We start from the raw sequence: 23,551 nt of genomic DNA on the forward strand, positions 1-23,551 counted from the left end.
GCCGCGCCCCGCCCGCCCACAGTGCACCGCGGCGGCGCGCGCCGCTCCCGCCCCCGGCGCGCCGGCGGCGGGGCCGCGCCTGCGCCGTGAGGGCCCCGCGCGGTTCGAGCGCGGCGGGAGCGGCACCGACCCCACAGCGACCCCGGCACCGACCCCGGCACCGGCACCGGCACCGGCACCGACCCCGACCCCACAGCGAACCCGGCACCGAACCCGGCACCGGCACCGGCACCGGCACGACCCCATAGCGAACCCGGCACCGACCCCGGCACCGGCACCTACCCCACAGCGACGGGCTCGGAGCCCAGGGACGGCCGCCAGCGCCCCGCGCCGCCGCTCCCTGCCCGCCCGGGCCCGTGGCTCGGGCCCCTGCGGCGCTCCCCGCCCTGGCTCTGGTGCTGCCCGTCCGCCCGGGCCCGGTTCGCTTTCGTCTCTCGTTGCGCTGGTCACCGGCAGCGAGGCAAGTTTTGCGCGTTCGCGTGTGCGCCGTTCGCTTCTCGGGCTCCCCGCCAGGTGCCGGGACTGCCAGATCTCTGCGATGTGCTGAGTGACAAATTTTTTGGCAAATAATGTATAGCAGGTTTTTCCAGTTTTCATGTATGGCAAGTCATGAAGCTTTTTGTACTTCATGAGTGCATACAGAACTTATCACAATAGAGAAAATTTGTTACTTTTATCTAGTGAACATAGGAGGAATGTGTGAAATGTATACGTTTGAAAATTGAGAGTTTTCTTTGTTGTATTTTTTTTCTCCTTTCCTTTTTTAAATTTTTGCAAATAGTTTTCATGCCCATTTAACACTGTTTTAATATTAAATATTACTTTAGCCTTATGCATGTTACCAATGGAATGTAGTATGTGGACTCACTCTGAAAATGATGCTGATGACGACCTGCTAGCAAATGTGCAGTCATTACAGAATCAGCTGAGGAGAACTGAAAAAAACCTACAAACTGTAGAGAAAGAGCTTTCCAGGTATGAGCACGTCTGGGAATGAGACCCTCCTGTCTCTTGTAGAGTGACTGTCGTATTCCGTGTGATGGATTACTGTAATTAGCTCCTTTTCTCCTTTTTGTTTGACTTGTCTTTATGAGCAACCTAATAAAGAAAAAAGCAGTAGTGACTTTTTCTCTCTCTCTCCAAACACTAGTACAGGGGAACATTGCGGCCACTGCTTCAATGAGGTCATCGACGTCCCTCTGGAGGACTTTGTACAGCCCAATTACGATTGCCAAGGCTTTTCCAGCTGTAGGAAGAATTCTGGGAGAACATCTCACCAGGATTTTCAAAGAAAATGCAATGTAAATATTTCTCTTCATTACTCATTTTTATTACTTTGGCTTTCAATTCTTTGCTATGTTTTTGAGCATTTTTGGCTGCGGGGCTTGGAGTAGACACACTGTAGATGGGGCAGTGATGTCAAGGGAGCACCTTAAACATAGTATCCCTTGAGTACATTGCAACAGGAAGTTTCTGATCCGCCTTTCAGTACTTGAGGCTTGTAAGAAAGATGGGGACAAAGCTTTTAGCAGGTCCTGTTGGGATGGGGCAAGGTGTAATGATTTTCAACTGCTTTAGATTAGATGTGGCAGGTATTTTACTCATGAGGGTGGTGCAGCACAGCCACAGGTCCCCCTTCCCAGGAAACATTCCAAGTCAGGTTGGTCAGGGCTCTGAGCAAGTTGATCTATTTCAGGTTGTCCTTGCTCATTGCAAGGTGGTTGGAGTAAATGTTCCCTTTCAACCCAACACTGTTTTTGGTTTTATGATGTATTTTTATATATATATATATATATATATATAAAAATATATATATATACATACACATATTTATATGTCTAGTCTTACTTTTTATCCACAACTTTGGATAAACCTGTGGAAGAAAATGAACAACTTCAGGAGCAGTTGGATGCCCTCCATGAGCAAAATGCATCTTTGACTTCTCAGAATCATTACCTGAAGAACAGAGTGGAAGCAATGAACTTTGAATTGATGCAGTCAAAAACAAAAGTATGTATCTTTAGTGTACCCCAAGACAACCAAAGACCATGATTTTTGAGTTTAGAATTACAAACAGAATGTGCTGGGTTTTGTCTTATTTTAATCTGTTTAATATTTAGTATATATTTCATAATCAATATTAATCTTGGACAGAATAGTTTGGACTATTTCTCCATGGCCAAAACAACTATATTAATTATGAATTCCATCTACTCATGTTCCAAAGTTTAGTCTAAAGACACTAAGCCACAAAATGAAGAATACACTATGAAACAAGATAGTTCAGTAAAGCATTTAGTACTGTACATTCATGTGTCTGAGACATTAATGGGAACAATAATGGCACAGAAGTGAATTGTCTAGGAAATGAAAATAGTTGATCTCTCAGGTTGGATTAATATTGCTATTTTGAAAAAAGTGGAGTTAGAAGGGAATATTGTATCTAATAAATAATTACTGATTTACTTTACATTTGTCTGTACAGGTTTATTTCAGGACAACTATGTTGTTTTATTTTGTTCATATATAATATTAATAAAACATAGCTATCCTTAGTGGATTTTGTTAGAGAAATGTTATCTCCTAAACAGTACAAATAAATACATAAACAAAATGTTTGGCTGCCTGGCACTGAAACAAGTAATTGGATTTAAATTTCTTGGGAAAGCAAGAGACAAGGTCAACCTACAAAGAAATCATTTTGCTAGATAGAATAACACACTGGAACTACAAGGAGTGTTAAATGAGCAGAAAATTGGAGTTAAGGTGGTGTAGATGAACAAACAATTTACAGTGGGGTTAAGAGCACTGTCATTCAGTAAGCAGATTGTTCTTCTTTTTCTCACCTGTATATATGCAAATGTTAATGAAACCCTAAATATGTTTGTATTTCAGATTTCATATCTTGAGGCTGCTTTAGCTACACATTTAATCAACATCCCGAAGTTGAAAGAACAGATTGTAAATTTGGAAGCAGAAGTTTCAGCTCAAGATAAAATTCTGAAGTAATATGTACTTTTAAATCAATGTTTTATTGTTGTCTTCCTGCTAGTCCAGTCTCTTTTTAGGGATGACATAATTTCTGGTACTGTGTGGGTCATGTAATCTGAGGTCTGAAACTTTAATTTCGGAGCCATCTATAGGAGGAGGAACATAGTTTAGTTTGTGCTGAATGTACTTCAAGAAACTAAGAAAAAATAATAAAAGACTGGTGAAAGAAACCAGTCCGTAGTGTGTGCTGAAAAGGAATGTGCCCTTACAGCTGGGTAGGGTGATTGTTTGCTATATGACCACATATATTCTCTTGTAATAAGCATACTTAGTTCTGAACGTGACCGTGTTCTTTGTAACATAAAGGATTCTTTCTTCATGAATACATTAATCAGGGCAAATGGCCAAATAAAACTGATGTAAATGCTGTTCAGAGGTGTCAGGATGACATACTTGGTTGTAAACTTGCCTTACAACTTCATGTTGTGGAATAGTCAATTAATAGTTCAGTAGTCTGTCTTCACAAAAAAAAGTAAAAATACTTACGTTAAATTTGTATTTTAGTGTTCTTTTCTAGTCAGACTTCTTGGCAGAGAAAATATGATTTCTATGATCAGAGCTCATGACACAAAGTCAGCTCTCTGGTCCTTGGCAGTTGTGACACCTGGTGCCTATTGATAAGTCTTAGATACCACTCCATACTGCAGACATACTCCTGGGGAGTCTGCAGACTATGGGTGCTCCTAACCTAGTTTTGAGAGTTACAGCATGTTTGTCTAGCACTTCTGGAACATTGTATGCACTAAAGGACAACAAAAATCTATTTTCTTTACAAAAAGGTATTATTTTTTATTATGCTTTGTTTATTTGCTAGAGATGCAGAAGATAGACTAGATCAAAATCGGAAAACAGCAATGGAAAGAGAACACATGTTGGAAAGATATCAAAAAGGCTATAAAGTTCTGAAAATTGAGTTAATTGAACAAAGCAAGCAAGGAAAGAGGTAATTAACTCATTTTAATAAATGGAACATAGAATAATAGAGCCTAATTGTTTATTTCCATTGGCAGTGGTTTGCTTTGTGGAATCAAATTACTTTTCTGTTTTGGGATTTTTTTTTCTTTAAAAGGGGAAATTCTGTGGTTATTTAAATGGGCACATTTAAAGTCTTGAGGTCAGCTGGTAGTTGCAGGCTGATAGTACACATTAGTACCAGTTTATCAGCTGTTTTTTTTCCTTCCTTCAGAATGGTTGTACTGCAATGGAAAGCTTCAGTGTCCAGAATATCTTTTCCCTGAATTATGTTTGTATTTGTCGTGCAAGTATATTCAGTGTATATTCAGCAGCTGGTATTCAGCAGTATTCCTTGGTGTGAGAAAATGATAAAAGAACAACTTAATCAAGAGAACATTTTTATGTTATCCTTAATCTTACCTGTCTATGTTGAAAAGGGTGCTGTAATTCTATCTCAATCCCCATGTACCTTTCCTGTTGCCTCCTATAGCCTAGTGGCTGTGTCACTACTGAGAGGGTTAGGGAATTTGATTGTTGGAAGTTGCTGTGAACACTCCTATCACCTCCAAAATGTAACTTTAAAGAAGTGAGTGGAATAAATAAAAAGATCCCTACCTTTATTAATTTAACTGCATTACCTGGGGCAAAAAATTACCTGAATTAATGGGTGGGAAAGCATTTCTTGAACCTTTTAAATGCAAACTCTTTGTTTGACTTGTGCCTCTACGCATGAAATTACTTCTAACCTTCTTATGGCAAGGAAACCTGAAATACTGTGGGGCTTGCACTGGTGGTTGAAGAAATGTTTTGCATGTGGGATTGGAACTAGCTGTACTTAGTTACTAGTTGTAAATGTAAATATTTTTGTACTTCAGAAAAGCTGAGCTTCTGCCAGCTGTTAAGTATCATGGTATGGTTAGTATCAACACTTATTATGGTTTACTTTTAATCATTAATTGCAGGCAAACTGAAGTGCTTTAAACTAACGCTATTTTGTTGTTCTGAAATGTTCTTATCCCCTTCTCTGGATACTTCTGGGCACTGGTCCTCAGATTGAGAGACAGATATGAAGGTTGGCTGTACTTAAATGAGGCAGTGCCCCATGCCAGCCCCAGTGAGCAGCAGGAGCTCTGGTGTGCCCATGTTGGCTGTCCTGAGCAGGCTGCACACCTGAGCTGTGCCGAGCTTCTCTGCCAGCTTCTTCCCTAATGAGTAATGACAGGGACAGGGCAGTGCTGTGGAGTCATAAAGGGAAGCAATGGGGAGTCTGGGTTGTTTCTTGGAGCAGAGTCTCGTGATAGGTGGGGCCTGGAAAGTTGGAAGAAGAAAGGAAGTACCTGGAGCAATTAGTGCAGTAGTTGTTTTTAGTAACTGGAGAAGATAGTTACATTAATGGCTGGAGTTTGTGGGTTTTAAAATTGGTTTGCATTTTTTGCTTGGCAGAGCACAACAGCAAAGAAATGAAGCTTTGTTGAACGTGGAAGAGCTGACAAGAGCTTTCATGAAGTATAAAGCAGAAATAACTGAAACATTAGAAAAGGTGAGAGATTTTTCTTCACTTGTATTTGCCATGATAATGAATTGTTTCTTCCAAAAGGCCAGGCAGCTAATAGTAACAGGTTCATCAGTGAGTCAATTGTTTCCACTTGTTGGTGGCGAAGTCCTAAAAGAGATGGGTGAGAAACTGTTTGTAGTTATAAATTGAATTCTATAATTTTACACCGTCTTTGCATAGTCTGGATCTTTGGAGTCTCCATCTTTGCACTATCCTAATACTGTTGCTGCTTCTTATGTCTCCTGCTTGCCAGCTGGGAAATTTACATTTTAAAAATGCATGAGTCTTTAAAAATGCTTTTTCCTCCATATGTATAAGCTGTTCAATGAAACATGTACTGAAGAAGAGCTAAGATGAAAATGAAGTAATCTCCCAAAGTTCCAACGATCAGAATTGTTAATTGTGTCTGCCTTGTGAAAGGAGAAAATACAGTTAGCTCTTACAGAGATTTTTGTTTTGTTAGACTTCTTTCCTTGTGGAACTAGGTTGTCAACCACAATTGTACTCTAAAATATTAAGTTTTTGTTTCCTAAATGACAGAAAAAGAAAACTACTTTGCCTCTCTCCACAATAATGAGCAATAGTATTATCTACTTACTTACCAGAAAGAGCATATTATTATTTTTAAAATAGCCTCTTGACATGGAAACTTAGTTTATTGATGTACAGTAATGAAAAAATTGTTTTTTAAGGCTAAAGCTGAAGAAGTAGTCTTGGGAGAACGTTTAATTAATTGTGAAAAAGAAAAAGAGAAGTTGAATGAAAAGTGTATCAGCTACAGAAAGGATCTAGACATCCTAGAAGAACAGCTAAGGTAACACAAAGGCTTTTAAAAAATCTCTGCACAGTGTTTTTACAAGAACTTGCACGTTGCAGTTGTCATTGTGAATGTTCTGCTCAATTCATATAGTTCAATACATTCCTACTTACTTTCTGTAACTAATTTTTAAACACTTTAATCCCATGTGCTGCCCCCCATTCTCAGAAAGACGCCCCCCCAAGCCTTCTGGGGCACTGGTTCCTGGGGCCTCTGGCTGCTGCTGAGGGCCATGGGCTGTGTACCCTGTGCTCTGCCCTGGGTGTCCCCGGCACTGCCACCCCTGGGTCCCTGCCTCTTGCACACCACCTTGTCAGTCCCTAGCTGCAATGAGAGACACTTGGCTTCTGATGGGGAGGCTGCACTCAGGCCTCATGCTGACTGCAGCTTATGGAACAGTCAAACCTGGTTTTGACTTCTCTCTGTCCCAACTGCAACTGCTACACGTTTTTATGTTTCTTGTATGTTTCATTTCAAGCTGAAGCCCCCTGTTTTTCAGAAGTTCTTTGGTAATTTCCTCATTGCTTTAATGAGGGTAGACAACCATCAGCTGATTGTCTTTAGAATTGTTAGATTTGGACAAACACCTGCACAGACATTTTGGAGTTACTCAATTTACATGCTTTGTCCGCACTTGCATTCCTGTCTTAATTGTTCTTTAGGCCATTTTGGCAAGAGTGGGCAGTGTATGAACATCTCTATACTAGCTTGAGTCTCCTTGGTAAATCTCTGCCTCTAGTAATGAAAATAGCTTTTATATGTCTTTTTAGACAATTAAAGGAAGAGAATCACAACACAAAAGAAGAAATTAAAGGTTTAGAGGCAAAGAACACTGAAATGACATCAATGTTGAGTCAGTCTGATCAGAAGATCATCAAGCTTGAGAGTGAACTTTCTGAAAAAGGAGTAGTACTTGAAGAGAAAAATGCTCTATTAAGTGAAAATGAAGAGCTGAGAGCACTTACTGCACAGCAACATAACCACTTGAAATTATGTCATCAAGAAATAGAGGATTCAAGGGAAGAGCTCAACATACTAAAAACCATTATTTCTCAGTTGTCTTTAGGTACATCTGAACAGGTAGAGTAACTGATACAGTCTTAACAGTGTATTATGTTTTAAATAATTTTAAGGATTGAGTTATCCAAACTCTTAATATCCTGGTATATGTGTCTCAAAATTTACATGCCAGTATAACTCATGAATTAAGGGTGCTATGAAGCACTAAAAGGTTATTTTTTCATTGACTTTTGTTTTCATTTAGTTTAAATGGCACCATTTCAAACACCAGCTATTGAGTTCCTCAGCAAAAGAAGCTACCTCTGAATCTTGTGGTGAATCAAGTAAACCTTTGATTGCAGACTTAAGGTATAACTTTCTGGTTACTGAACTATGTCAACGTTAGGCAAATAATAAGGTGCTATTAGAATTAGCATGCAGAAAGAATGTTAAATAGCTGTCTCCTTCTTTATAATAGCATTAAACTGGCAATGAAAGAAGCACAAAATCAGAAGCCTGGTGCAAACTTAACTGTCTGTACTGGAGCTGAGCATCTTTCTAACGGTATTGAAGGACAAGAAAGCAGCAGGTTATGTGACCTGGAAACAGAACCTGTCAAATTGATCAGAAATCCAGGAGGTAAGCTTGCTGACATAGCTGTGCAGTTCTAATTAATCCACAGAACAGAAATGTTCTGCAAAGGTTCAAGTTGGTTTTACAGCATGTATGCTTTGTTTGAACAGCGAACATTTTGCCACCTTGGAAACTGTCATGCTCTCCAGACACAATAAGTTTCTTTCTTTAGGTGCTTAAGTTACTCGTTCAGCAATAGCTGAGCTAGGAGTTGTGTTGAAATGGAACCATGTATTTTTTTCTTTTTGCAGATTATGCTAAAATCTCTGTATTTTTGTTGACTCTTTTCTCTGCATCCTTGTGTTCCAGTGTTTCTCTGATTGCTTCTGTCGTTACTGCTAGGACTGCTCCATGAAATTATGTCCAGGCACCTATATGATGATTGCTTGTTTCTTGGGGTTTTGTTGGGATTTTTGTTTGTTTTCATGAGTCACTGCATTCAGTTACATTATGAGTTTGCATGTTCTTTTATAAATTAATCTTAAATTTATTTTTTCTACTTTGAGAGAGGGGAAAATGTCAAGAGTTGGAACTTATAAGCAAACAGTTTGAAAAGGTGAGGCAAAAATTCCAGAAAGAGATAGAAGAGCTACGCACTAAACTGATAAAAGCAGATGATGAGAATTCTGCCTTGAGGACCAGCATGGCTCAAAGAACCAGTCAGTTTCAAATCATACAGGAAGACCTATTGAAGAAGGCTTCAAAAACTAGTAACTTAGAGAGAGAAGTAAGTTTTAAATAGCACTGAAAAGAATATGGCACTTTTTTTTCAGTTCAGTAATCAAAGATAGTGAAGACAATAGTTATGGAAAACTGCAATTGCCATAATAATTTTAAAGACTGATTAATTAGAGAAAAATGTAAACTTTTCAGCAAGGAGAAAGGCCTAGCAACCTTAATTTGTTAGTTGTCAGAATACTGTTTTAATGTTGGTGTAGTTAGTAGGCTTTTCTGCTAGTACTTTGATTTGTTATGTGGAAAATACATACAGTCTTGTTGCTTTGGTGTGGTTGAATTAATGGGTAATCCTAGGAATCAGGTTGAAAGAACAGTTGTATTTTTCCTGATTAAATATTACTGTAGTTGCCAGAGATGAACATCATTACTAGAGAGTCACAAAAGAAGAAAATTAAGCTTCAGTTTTTTTCAGGGTGAATAAATTAAATTGGTAATGTTTCTATTCTGGTGCTAATGTGTTTACAGAGTTCAGCAGAATGGGCTTTGCAGTTATTTCCTAATAATGAATGTAAATGTTATAAATATGTAAATCTATTTCACTGATAATTAGTTGGATAAATTGTAGGTAAATTGTCCTAAATCTTTCTCTGTAAGTAATAAAATATAATAGTTCAACAAATAAAATAGTTTATTAAGAATACTGTAGTAGCAGCTAAAATGGAATTGGTGATAAGAAAGTGCATACAAATATTTGAGTAAAATTGAAACAGTTGTCTAAATGCTGTTTTGTGCCATATTTAATTTCAGATAAGAAAGAAGTCTTCTCAGCTTTCTGCACTTGAGAAACAGTTGGAAGAAAAGACTATTGCTTATTCCACTGTTGCAGAAAGAAATACTGAGTTGGAACTGGAACTCATGGTAAAATGTTCTCAGTGAGAAACCATATTTATTTAAAAAGACATAAAAATATAACTTGACACTAGTATTCCCTGTATTCAAAATGTGTGGACTTTCAGATGTGCTAAATAATCTGTGCAGATTTTAAGAACACAGGTTTTAAAAACCTGTGTTTGAATAAAACATCCCTTTTTCCCTGCCCTTGAATGTGGCAAGTGATTAATGAACATGTTACGTTTTCTATGTGGTGACATATTCAATAAAGATCTGGCCCTGTTGAATTGCCATTTTTTTCAGTGAAATACCTGTAGATTTGTAAGATAAAAAGTCTTCAAAATGGTATTTTAAAGATTCCATCTGTGTACATGAACATAGAATTTCTTTTTGTCTTTGTCAGGAGGTATCTGTGCCATAATCCATCTTGGCAGACACCTTGTCTTTCTAGTGGCTGCATTTACTGAATTCTGTACCTGTGGTATAAGTGTGATGTCCTTTGAGATGACACACACTCTGTGTAACTTCAGAATTTTGTTTGTTGTTCCTTTATGAAATCTTGAAACCGGATGACCAAATAACTTAATATCACAGCTAAATGTTTTTATTAAGTCCTTTTATTGTTGCCACTTCCCAGGGAAAAAACAGATGCATTCATGAGCTGGAAACAACTATCAGTGAAGAATATGAGAAAATAACTTCTGCTTTTGAAAATGAAAAGTTGCTTCACCTCGAGCAGCACAAAGAAATGGAGAAACAAATTGCTCTAGTAAGACCTTTATTGTGTGGCAGTATATATGAGTGTTATACTTGGTAACTTTTTTGTATATTAATTTGTCTTGTAATTTCAAGACACAGCTATTAAAAAAGTATGTAAAAAGATCTTTCTTCTCCCTACATTTCCTGATTTTACTACATTTTCCATCTAACTAGCTATACAACTTTCCCTCTGAAATATTCATATCCTGCTTAGCTGAAGAGAAATAAGGACTTAGGAAAAATACTGTTTCTTTGCTCCAAACACATAGGAAAAAAAAAAAGTATAGCTTTAGTGCCTACTGGGTTTAAAGCATGACAGCTTCAAAAAATGTTCTCATTGCCTGAACCTCTGCCAAATTGAGCCTTATGAACATCTACATTCAGGGAGAACTGTTGGAGGTTTCTCAGTCTCTAGAGAAGAAATATTTCTCCATGTGATTAGAAATGTAACTGTGATTATTTCTAGCTGTTTAAAAAACTTCTCATCTTTTAGTAAAGAATGTATGCATGTCTTATTGTCTTGGCTGGTGACAGACAATTGCACTCTGCCCTCATTCTCCTCTGGAATTAAGATACTAAGTGCTTGGGATTTCTTGATAATTTTTAGACTGTGCAATACTGCTGATGGCAGTAATGTATTTAATTTTCATTATAAAAATTATGAGTGAATAGAACTGAATCACATATTTGGATTAATACATTTTTATTAAAATAATAAATTGCTATTTACTTATGGAAAGCTTCGGACACAGCTGGAGAAGAAACAGCAACAATTAATTGAACAAGATAAAATAATATCTATTTTACAACAAGAGGTTATACACAAACAGCATCACATTGAATCATTGGATGGGCTGCTAATAGGAAACAGAGAGGTAAGGCTGGCTCTTGACTTTCTTTAAATGCAAATCAAGCAAGTGACTAAAAATAATGGAAAGCATAAATACATGGAAAAATTTGGGATAATGAAAGATGTTTATGGTTTTGCGTCTTAATTCTTGTTAACATCAATTACTGCTACTACTATATATTGTACAAATTTTAATGACCTTTCAGTATTTTCTGTCTTAGCATTCTCTTTATGCCTCTGGATTACCCCTTGGGCTTCTCTCTCTAATGAAAGGAAAGAGATCTGGATAAAGAATGATTGCACCAATCCTGCACTAGGTAGAAAACCAATGTTCTAGCATGATAATAGTTAATTCCTTTTTATAATGCCTGCTGCTGCAGAATATGAAGAGACATCTCTCAGCAACTAAATTCACTCAGTGTTTATGTACACAAATACATTATGCAAGCAATTGTGTTTAGTTACACTGATCTGCATTTTTTTTCCTGAATCTGATTGAGTTTTTATTAAATTACTTATAACTTTATAACATTAGGTTAATGTTATGTAATATTTGTATTTGGCTCTCTTGAATAAAAATATCTGTAAAAACAGGAAATGGAAAATCAAAATGTCAAGAAAGATCAAGGACTGAAGATGCTGGAAAGTCAGTTAACAGAAGAAAAACTCAAAGTTAGTAAGATCTCTGTAATGTTCAAGTAATAGTTTAAAAGTTTACAGTAACAGTGTATTTCCTTTTCTTTAATAGAAGAACTATTTTATATTAATTAATATATTTAAATATATAATTAATTTTTTAAAGTAAATATTCCAGAAGTCATTTATCTGAAGCATTTACTTTTTATCTGTTTCATTTTAATTTGTTTTCTTTTTTTAATTAAAATAAGTATGGTGAAACCTACAGTAAGAGATTATGCAATGCATAATTGCTTAATGCAATTACTGTAGTTACAAATAGGGCAAACTTGTGCTTATTGTACTCTTAAAGTCCAACCTTGTCTCATAGAGCTAATGTTATATATGCTTTTGGTCTGCATATGGCATGTCTTTTAGACATATGTGATACTTGTAATGTTGATCATGGTTTTAGCCATTTTTAGCTCTTCCTAGTGTTTGCCTGATAAACATTTTCCATGCAACACTTGTAACAGGATTTTAATAAACCAGTGCCATGTGTGGATTTACCCTAGGCAAGTATTAAATCTTCACTTTGCTGTTTTCATGCTTTTTGTGAGCTTGTGTAGGATCAATTTGCTATCCAAGTGGCTTTCCAGTATTTGGGATGGTTTCCAGAGACTTAATATTAAGACACACAGTAATTTCTCTCCAAAAACCTCTTGAATCAGCTGAAGACAGAGATACAGAATCCAGTATCCAGTATAGTTTAGAAAACTGGCAGTCTGATTGCAAAATTAAAAGAACTAAGAAAATCTGCAGTTAAATTCAGCACAATTCTCATTGATGAGAAATCCTAGCATTGAAACCAAATGTTTAAGAAAAGCTTAATTACTATGCCTTAAGATCTCAGAGTTTGTTATAATTTTCATCAGTTCAAGGTTATAAGGTATTTGTAAGAGATTACTCAAACCCAAATGAGCATTAAAAGTCTAAAATAGGTTGACAGTGTTGACACTGCTCAAAGCTCTTCCTTTCCCATTTCGTGAAATTCAGGCGCTGTCCCCCAGTGCAGAAAGGGAAATCATGCTGCTTGGTAATTTTTTGAAAATAATTTTAGTAAGATCTGAGTGGTTTTTTTAAAAACATGTGTGCCAACTCACCTATGATGATAATTCCATATTTATTTATGCAGTTCTATATGTAATGAAACATGACGGATTCATGATTTGGGATTGACCCTCTGTTTTTTAATTCTAGCTTCTGACAAATGCTGGCATATCTTCTCATAACCGATAGTCTCATCTAATATAAACACAGTCTAAAGTACAACTTTTAATTTCACAAATACTTTCAATTTTTGAAGACTATTTCAGTTTTAAAGTTTACTATAATCTTCCATGACTGTTTTAATACTCATATGATAAAAATGTAGCTTTTCTGATGTTTTACACAAGGCTGTCTTTCAATACAATTCTTAGACCAGTTAATACAAACCATGCCATGCAGTTTTAAATGATCTATTCCATTCACCTAGGTACGACAACTTGAGTCAGCACTAAAGGTATGTAAGGAAGAAGTTGCACTGTATTTGAGTCAGTCACAAGAAAATAAGGAGCTGTTTGAAAATCAGCTGAAGGAAAGGTCTGAAGAGGTAACAGGTTGTTTTATAACTCCTCTGTATTGGACAGAACTGTTGTTATGATTGATTTAATCTAAAAGTTTGTAAAATGACAGCCAAAATTTGCAACAGCACATGTGGATGGGAAGTAAGCTGGGATGAAATGATACATTTTGTGAGGGTAAAGGGGAAAATCATAACTCAGAAACATGGGGTAAGTTAAGGGAAAAGAAGCACTAAGATAAATGAATTGTTGAAAGAAGTAACAAAATCAGAATAATGTGAAACAAAACATTATCATGGGAAAAATGGAGAGAGCACTATTGTAATATAAATTTAAGTGCTCAAAATTGATCTGTTTTTTAGCTGTCTTAATGGGGAAGAAGTTCTGGGCATAAAAAATGTTTACTTCTAGACCCTGAGTTTTATCATACTTTCCACTACTGCTTGAAAGCTAGAAAGAGTTAACTTTAAATATTTGAAGGAATTTTTATTTGTGGGTGAACTAATTATATAGTAGGCTGATCATGTCAGTGCTGGCCTACCTGCTGAGAGAGGCTTTAGTCAAGTGGAGGTTGCTGGACCCTGTACAGGACTGGCTTGATGGAAGTTGTGTGGTCTGTGTCAGACATGAACCTGTGATATTTACTGCTGCTTCCTAAGCCCTAAACCCTGTTCTTCCTATACTGCGTATGAAGGGACTGGATCCTGTGTGAGACATCGAGAGTAGCAAGTGAGGCTTTATTTTTTCAAGAACACTCCCCCCCACTTTTTTTTTTTTTCCCAGAAGAGTTCCCTCTGGCATTCACCACTGAGAAACCAGATTAGTCAACATAAAACAAGTTAGACACTCAAAATTCCTTTTTTTATTGGAATGACTATTGTCATACAGGCAAAAAGAAATAAAGGGGAAGACTGAGAGCAAAATCTCAAGGGGAAAAGAAGGACTTTCTGAGAAATAAAGACTGGCAGAAAGAAAAGTAGATCTAACTAAAAGTCTGCCATATATGTTTTTAAAATATTGAAAAGTTCTATTTAGAAAGCAAGAATTAAAACCTGGGACTGACTGAGAAGTTACTACTTTCTTCACTGTTTAGAATATAACTTGATGAATTATGAGCTCTGTTATATACTGTTGAAACTGTAATGCAACTATATTCAGACCCAAAAGTTTTATTGCATCACAAGTGTGATTCTGTGTTCATTAAGAGAGAATAGCTGACACATCTGCAAATAAAAATGTTTTATTTTAATGGAAAATAAATGTCTTTTCAGCTTCATTATTTACAGAAAGAAATAAAAATTAAAGGTCAGACTATTCAGGACATGAGTGAACAAAATATTCTCCTGCAACAAACTTTGCATCATCAGCAGCAAATGTTACAGCAAGAAACTATTAGAAATGGGGAGTTGGAAGATACTCAAATTAAACTTGAAAAACAGGTACAGTATGATGAGAAGTATCTACATATATAGAGAAAATTAAGTGCCTTATATATGTTTTCATAATACCTATAAAACCTGAATATTTCTTTGATAACTGAGTTGATAATTATTATTTGATATATCTAAAATAAAGAGTTTAGTGGCTTGTTTTATCTTAATCCAGCTTCTGAGCTGTCAAAAATTCTAGTTAGCATTAGAGTGGCTAGGTATTTGGAAAATCAAGCCCTAGACTGCAGATAAGTATAGGTGCATTTAAATTTGGAAAGTTGCATCTTGTTACATTTACTAGAAACTATTTGTCTTTCAAATGTGCAGAGTTTTAGTTTTAAATTACATACAGACTATAAAGAAATCTATAGTGTAAAAACTCTCCTTATGTGAGTTGCAAGACAAGAATGAGTATTTCTTTGGTATGCAATTTGAAACTACTCTTTAAATGCCATTTTCAATAGGTATCCAATTTGGAAAAAGAGCTTCAGAAGCAGAAAGCATGTGCAGAAGATGAGTTGAGAAAGGTGGAGGAGAAACTGTGCCTAGCTGCTCAGGAAGCAGACTTAAACAGAGAGAAGGTGGATGAACTGAATTGTACAATAAGGTAGGTTTAGTATAAATGAGAGGAGTATTCTGCACATGGGCATATGGCTTAGAACATTTGCTGTCTGAAATGGTGTTCAGCTGTGGGCTTACACTTCAGTCTCTCTGTGAGCATAGACTGGAAATCAGAAGGGAAGCTTCTGACTAGCAGAGGCATGACTTTCTGGAACAGTTTTCCAATGGAATTAATGCATGTCCTGGCAACCTACTTAGCCTTAAGATAGCACTTCATAAAGCAGTTTAAATCATAACCATATGAGCTTGCTTGTAATTATAGATAGTACATTCTACAGGAGCTTGCTAGTCTTAAATAATATAGTTTTGATTACAAGAAAAGCTTACTTAACATGACTTTTATTTCTATTTTATTCACAAACACTTGTCTTAGAGCGTGTTGCTCTTGTTATTCCTTGGCTCATTTTGTTCTGGTTGCTTCTATTAGACAGATTAAATTGGAGATGGATCAGTGCAAGAATGAACTTACTGGCATGGAAAAAGAAATAGTGCAATTACAACGAGATGGTGCAAACAAAGCACTGCAGATAAATCAGTTGGATATCACTCTGGAAGAAGCAAGATCAGAGCTCAATAGAAAGGCAAATGAGGGTAATTTGGCTATTTTTTTCCTCAGGCTTCCTTTCATTAAACTATTCCTCTGTATGTTTTAGACATTTTTCCTTTCCCCCCTTTCATAATCAAGTACATGGGGGTCAAACACTGGTAATCTTAAACCCAAACGAAACCAAACCCAAATGAACAATACCCCCACAACCCAAAAAAATCACAAACGTTTTTCAGATACTTTTGCAAATTCTCACTTTTGTGGTATATACCTTCACCCCAGGTGAAATACTAAGTAGTTTTCATGTAAATTGGTAATGCAGATTAATAATGTAATAGTCATATGAGGCACTTAGCTTTAATAAAGGCATATGCTATTCAAAAAATGCAGCTCTTTGAAGCAAACAGAAAACCCCACAAGTCTGTGGAAATAACAAACATTGCCATCCATCATCTTCCATTTAGTTTAATTGTACCATTATTTTAAGCCATTCTGCTTGCTCTTTTCCTAGCACTACATGGTCAGTTACTGTGTCTGTACCGTCTCCTTGGCCAGATGTTTTTAGATATATCCTTATGTTTCAGGTCAATTGTTGATTATGAACTGAACAAAATTAGCAAATACTTAGGTACCATAAACATTTTTTTTGTATAAGTACTCACTATTTTTCTAGATTGTCCTAAAAAATAGTGATACTGACAATTTATTATGACCACAAGTGCTGCTAGATGTTGCATGAAGACCCTGATGTACTGATGATTAAACATTCTCTTTTGTGGTGTGTGTGTAAAATAGTGAATGATTTTGAAGATAAGCTGCTTCAAAGTGAGACTTGCCACAGGAAAGCTTTACAGAAAATAGCAGAACTGGAATCTGCATTGCAGAATGCCTGTGGGGAATTAAAGATCACTTTAACACAGCTTCAGGAGTTGCAAGGTGCATTACAGAATGCACAGTCCTCTCTGGAGGAGAAGAACATTGCTATCATGGATCTAACAACTGAGCTCAGGTGAGCTGGTATCTTTTCTGTCATGAAAACTAATCTATGTTGGTTATTCTTTAAGAATAGCAAATAGTTTGGATGGGATTTTTAAATGTTCTTAGCAGCTCTCTATAATTTTTAGGTGGTTTGTGGCCATCAGATAACTTGATACTTGAGATCCTCAGCTCATATTTAATTTCTAAATGTACTGATTTATTTTTGATGAATTCTGTTTTAAAATCTTTTTTTTGAATCTTAAAGCTGTGAAGGAATCATAAGAATAGTCAAATTGTCCAGTTTCCTTCCTGACCACAAATTAATTATACTTTCTTTTTTAAAGAATCCTGATATAGCCAATTAAATAACTTGAATAATGAAGTTATTAGGAATTCCCCCACCTGGAATATAATTAACAGAATTAATCTATTTGGGTTTGTTTCCTTGCAATCAATTCACCCTTAGGGTAATATGCTGTAAGTAAGTAATAGATCTCATGATTTTCAAGCTGGATATTTGAAGCTAAGCAACTAAATATGCATTAAGCAATTAAATGTATGAGAATTTCAGGTATTGTAAGGATGAAATTGAAGACAAAAAGCAGGAACTCCTTGACATGGACCAAGCACTGAAAGAAAGGAATTGGGAACTGAAACAAAGAGTAGCTCAGGTGAGATAATTCTTAAGCATGTTACTGACAATTATTCCTGTTATATAGGAGATAACTAGGTTTGGTTGCTTTGATATATTGTCTCAAACTGAACTGGTTCCTACAACCACAGTGCTAACCTCAAACCCACTGTATGTTTTTTAAACCTTATGTACCAGGAAAATCAGAAGCCTTATGCCATAACCTGTCCCAAGATTCTTAGTGATAAAGTATCCTTTGAAAAGGATAACTAGGTTTGCATTATGTGTATATGAAGACCTAACATATTCAGTTATGGACTTTTCCAACAGTTTTGGAATAGCTAGGGCATAGCTTTATATTGACTGCTCAAGAGAATACTCTTGAGGCTACAAAGGATTAATTTCATTCACTTTGCTCTCATAGTTTGTAATATGACTTCTTAAAATCTACATATTAGTTCAAAATAAAATATTTCCTTTTCTTCATTTTTTACCTCTAGATTACACAATTGGATATGGCAGTTCGTGAGCATAAGGGAGAAATGGAGCAACAAATAATTCAATTACAGTGTAATTTAGAGAAGTCAGAGTTGGAAATTAAGGAATGCAATAAACAGGTAATTCTTCTTAATCAAAACCACAATTTCCCTAAAAAGGTCTTGGGACACAATAGCTGGCCACATTTAATCTAGAATATAAAAACTTTTTTATTGTAGGGAGAGGAAGGAATGTCAGTAAAAATAGATGTTTATCAATTAAAACTATAAATTTTGTAAGGCTATAACAGTGCAAAAACGAAAACTGATTTTCATTTGATATGATACAGCTCCCAAACTGCTCTTTTAGTAAAGGAAAATGTAAATAAAAAATTGACAGAGGAATCCAAAGTCAGGGTTAATAGTTACAATATTGGGGTTTTGTTTGGTTTGTGTGTTTGGTTTTTTCTTAATAAAATTGTTCTGACTTTGGTAAAATATTGGTTCTGATTTAATTGCCTTTTCTGTTCAGATTGAGAGCTTAGAGAAGAAACTCCAGCATTCTAAAGATGAGCTTCGTGAAAAAGAGTTTGAATTGCTCCAGAGAGATCAGGAAATAAATCAGCTGAAGAGAAAAAAATGAAAGAAAACAACATAGCCTAGAAACTCTTGGGAAGGTAAAGCATACTTTGGATAGACAACAAATTACCAATTTTTAATGCCATTACTGTACTGCCTAGAAGAAATTATATGGTGTCTCTTTAGTGTGTCATTACTTCTCCCAGAATCATTGTATTCTTTATCCCCTAAAGTGAAACTAGTTTAATACTTTTAAAATTATAGATTTAATGGTAAACTCTTAATTGTCTGTTTTCTGTGGAGAAATTTGGTTACTGATTATCTTTAGGGACCTGATTTTCTGGCTATGGATGATAGGGTGTTCCTTGAAATGAAACAAAGCAAAATGCTGTATGATGAGAGCTTCTTATGATTTAGGTACCCATCTTGTGAAAATTATTGCATCAAAGACCACTAAGCTATAGCATGCTTGTAGGAAGGAGAAGTGAGAATTTTTTGGCATAGTGAATGGGAGCTTGTGGAGGGACTCAAGAAGACAGCTAATAATTTGTGAATTATGCAAATCTTTGGTTTGGTGCATGAATCAGTCTCTACAAGGACAAATGGGATCTGAAAGAAACAGGCTTTCTGCAGAAATAAGTTAAGTCAAGCATGTTTCCAAGCTAGAGCTAAACACCAAAGCCAAGATGGCCTCTGCCACTTTGGTTGTGCTGCATTTATATGTTTGTTTCCCTAGGGTGAGGTATCAGAGAAACCTCATTTCTGTGGGAGCACCAAAGGCCTTTGGTCTGTGTTCTAGATCATGAGGGCTTGGCTGTGTCACAGGTGAATATGAAGGTTCTTTCACTGCAAATTAAAGCAACGTCAGCTCTTCCATCTTGAATTCTGTTAGATTATTGATAATGCTCAAGAACAGGACAGTGACTGCTGCTACCTTTCACACATATCATAAACCATTTCTAACTTTTCTTAAGGGATGATTCTGAAAGAAAGAATTGAAACAGCTAGCCCCTGTACAACTGCTCACTAGACTCTTTCTTTCCAGACAAATTGTCTTGTTTTTGCTGAGGAATACCAGATAGGAGGAGGCCTAAGAATGCTGTAAGAAAAGTTTTGAAAATATACCTGCTCTGGTCATGTTCCTTCCAAGACTTGGGATAAGGAAATGAAATTTTATTTCCATTGTAGTGTAGTAGATAAAAAAACACTGGATTTTGGAAGCGTTCTGTGTAAACCATGAAATATGTTGTAGAGGGCTTCTGACTCCATGTAGAATATTATGTAGTTCCTTCTTTGTTTAAAAATGAAGTATATTAACATAATGTAAGAAAACACTTTCTCCATTTGTAACACATTGCAGACAGATTGACCAGACTTCCACAGAAATTTTCTGTCCTAGTTCTACAAAATAAATTGCCTAATCTATTTAGGGGAAAGAGGTGGATAGGCAGTGTGTATGTCTTGCTCAGGGGTACAGTCTGTCTCATTCTTTTTCTTCTTAATAGATTGCCTTCTTTGCTTATTACAGAAAATATATTAGTTCAGGGAAGGAATTGCTGGGAGGGTTGATTTGTGTTCTGGTCCACTCTGTCCCTTTGGGACTCATAAAATAACCAGGTCACAGAGTTTTCAATTGAATCATTCTTTTTTCTTACTGTGCTTCAATTTGCAGTGAAGATTTTGCAAAAATACAGCACTCGGCTACCCTTAGAAACTGTAAATATTCCAAATAAAGAAACTGAAAATATCTTGCTGAATATTAAGAATGGCTTTTTTCAGTTTTTTCTGGGAAATTGAAATAATTTTCTTTATTAAAAAAAGGCAGATTGGAGTTACAGCAAAATAATTTTTTGTGACCATAGTTCCTTCTGAAATGAGAAGTAAAATTGTATTCAAATGAAGTAAGAAAAAAATTAGTTCTTGCAATGACTGACTTTTTTAAAAAGTGATTTTTTCAACATTTTTTAAAAACTGTGCATAGCACAAAAAATTAGGAATTACTGTACTAATCTTTCATTTGTTAGCTGTAAGCTGCTTATATGCTACTTACAAGTGTTTCTGTACAGTATGTATAGCATTCCTCATAAAGAATAAATACCTAGCTAAGCATGGATAGATAAACAGAACCAGCATGACATCTTTTTAGATTTATAAGTAACAGGAACCTTAATATAATATGATGTGAAACAGTAGTGGCTGATAGTCTCTTGTGGTGCTCTAGCACTAGCTAATGATAAACATGGCTGCTGTGTATCATATCCTAAAGACACCTAAAACTCTATTTTTTTTTTTTTCCATAAATGAATAATTAGATCCAGCTATTCCTTTGTTTTTAAAAGGAGGGGTAGGGGTAGTGGTAGTAAAGCTCTAGAAACTAACCAAAACCCCCTATCCTCAAACATGCTGTGTTTGGCTGCATTTACTTCTGTATACATCTTACATTTGTTTTGCTATTTTTCTTGCTCGGTGTTGGTGGACATCATAGGCTTTTTTTCTCTTGATGCCTTGATACTGTTGATGAGACACTTCCTGAACTGTCAGCAACTTAAGAACAACAATGCAATCCAACATGAAACCTTAAGCCTCATGCAGAGGAGTTATTTCAAAAGACAGTGCTCATTTAAACTGTACAAAATTTTTACAGGGATTTGCATATGAATATTTCTTCTCAAAAATATTCTGCATAATGTTTTCCTTCTCATCTGCTGGAACTTAGAATGGTATTGGAAAATTTGTAAGTTGTGCACTTTGAGAAAGCAAATGCACTTCAATTACAAGAACAGTGAACAAAAATGCATTAATAAATAAATCAGAATTTGAGATTGCAGCCATGGACTTGAGATCTGCTGTTAGTTTTCTTGAATTTGTAAGATAAAGTTTAATAATGAAAAGTAACATCTTGGTACAAATGGATTTAGATATGGCAATCATATATTTTGTTTCAGGTGCGAGAACTGTGAAGGAATGACTGCTGCTGCCCATTGGACAAGGAGCAACCCAGGAATGCTGTTGCTGCCATTGTGACTGCATTCAAAGAGGACATTTTAAAGTTGTATTTGTAAATAAGGCATGTAGTTATTTGTACTGAAGCAGATGACAACCTTTTTATTTTTCCAACTGTTATTATTGCCTTCATATAATAACATATTAATTTATCTTTTATATTTCAGAATAAAATGTATTTATTTTAAGGTGTAGGGATTAATTTCAGCTTTCATCTTTTTCAAAGATTTTTAAATTATGTGCTTGTTTAATGTCTCACTTCTAACTAATAGCAGAACGGTACTACCTTATTAGCAATTTTTGTTTGGGACTATTTTATCTTTTTTTGTACAAATGCAGTGATGCAGACACAACATATTATTAAAATTTACCTGTTTGTAAGATGTTTTGGGACACTGATTTGATCATAGACACTGGCAAAACCTGCTTGCTTTACTCCAAGCAGTATCTTTAAGATGCACAGGGTTGTGGGACAGGGCCATAAACCTTGAGGTTTTTTCTTTTGAAATTTTTAATCAAACAAAAAACATACAAAAATTCCCACTGATTAAATTCACATCATAACTATGCATTCTGAAACATATTTATTTCCAGGTTTCCAAAAGTACAACACTACATACATTAAGTTGGTATAAATGGCTAGTGGCACCACTTTTATATTTACAAGAGCATCAGAAACTGTAAATGTACTTTTGAGGCCTCAGACTAATTCTGATTAATGCACACATGATTTATGTGCATTAAGACATGTGATTCATACTTCAGAAATCAAGTTACTAAAGTTATTTGATGTAAAGAAGAGGAAAAGAATTGAATGTATTTCAGTTTGAATACCAGGCCTCAGTTAAGTGTTTTGTATATTAAAAGTTTGTCTGAGCCAACAAACCTGAGGTATCCAAAAACTCTGCAAGTGGCAGTTTGCTGAACTCCTTGGGCAGTACTGGCTCTTTCACTTTATGTAAACACGTTCCATGAATGCCACATGGTCCAAATTAAGTGGTTCTACAAAACCAGCCACACATTCTGCTACCATTGATAATTCAAGATACACTCATCCAAAGTATTTCTGAAGTTTCAGATTATTTATTCTGATATTGTTAAAATTATGATGTGACACAAACCACTGTTACTTACACAAATAAGTACACTGTTTTAAATCAAGCTACTTCTTTCTCTACATAACAGTAAAGGGAAAAATCTTAGAATTAGGTTGACTGGTGCAATAATTGCAAATTAAACTATTTTTATTTTTAACTCTTTATGCACATCACTTTGCCTTCAGCCTATAAGTGTATGCATCAAATTTCAGACAGACTTTTTTAAAGCAGTGGAATACATAAGCCCTTCAAACTGGGATTTCAAGTGGAAAATATAACCAATCCTTAATTACAGCTGCATCACAACACTAATGGAATTCTACTAACTAGCACTGTATAAAGCCTCATTTGCTCCTCCTACATGCACTAAATATAAATGTGCATGAACAGCAAAAGCAATTTGCCTAATCTCTGAATCAGCTAAATAGCATTTGCACTGAAATTTTGTCTGTATACTAACTTATTTGGTTAAACTGTGGGTCAAACCTGATAAATAAGAAGAATCACAATTATATTTTATCTTTGGATGTTTTGCTATTTTGTTGCTTGCCTGAGAAGTTAAGGATTCCACTTATACTGTTAAAGCCAGTTTATTTCTTTTGGAAAGGATGGACTTTTTAAAAACATAATTTCAGTTAAATATTTCTGTAGTGTCCTACTTTTCTTGAGTTACTAATCAATTTACATCCTGGAACACTAAGTTCATTCTTCTGGAGTGTGTTGCATTTACATGGGGTTGTTGAGTCTTGAAAAACATTTCAC

At 35.8% G+C, this 23,551-nt stretch overlaps 1 protein-coding gene across 1 annotated transcript; it reads left to right on the plus strand.

Moving 5' to 3' along the window:
- Positions 1–344: 344 nt before the first annotated feature.
- Positions 345–22,073, plus strand: CCDC18 (coiled-coil domain containing 18). Its single transcript, XM_021526066.2, has 25 exons — positions 345–460; positions 828–975; positions 1,151–1,301; positions 1,843–2,010; positions 2,896–3,005; positions 3,866–3,994; positions 5,449–5,545; positions 6,253–6,374; positions 7,148–7,457; positions 7,642–7,745; positions 7,855–8,015; positions 8,516–8,736; positions 9,495–9,605; positions 10,216–10,347; positions 11,078–11,212; positions 11,782–11,859; positions 13,340–13,456; positions 14,699–14,866; positions 15,322–15,464; positions 15,906–16,069; positions 16,821–17,034; positions 17,575–17,674; positions 18,135–18,251; positions 18,643–18,787; positions 21,635–22,073. The coding sequence occupies exons 2-24, from the start codon at positions 836–838 to the stop codon at positions 18,751–18,753; spliced, it is 3,303 nt and encodes a 1,100-aa protein (XP_021381741.2). The 5' UTR covers positions 345–460; positions 828–835; the 3' UTR covers positions 18,754–18,787; positions 21,635–22,073.
- Positions 22,074–23,551: the final 1,478 nt, after the last annotated feature.

The sequence above is a fragment of the Lonchura striata genome, chromosome 9 (genome assembly GCF_046129695.1).
Source record: "Lonchura striata isolate bLonStr1 chromosome 9, bLonStr1.mat, whole genome shotgun sequence".
NCBI classification, from domain to species: domain Eukaryota; kingdom Metazoa; phylum Chordata; class Aves; order Passeriformes; family Estrildidae; genus Lonchura; species Lonchura striata.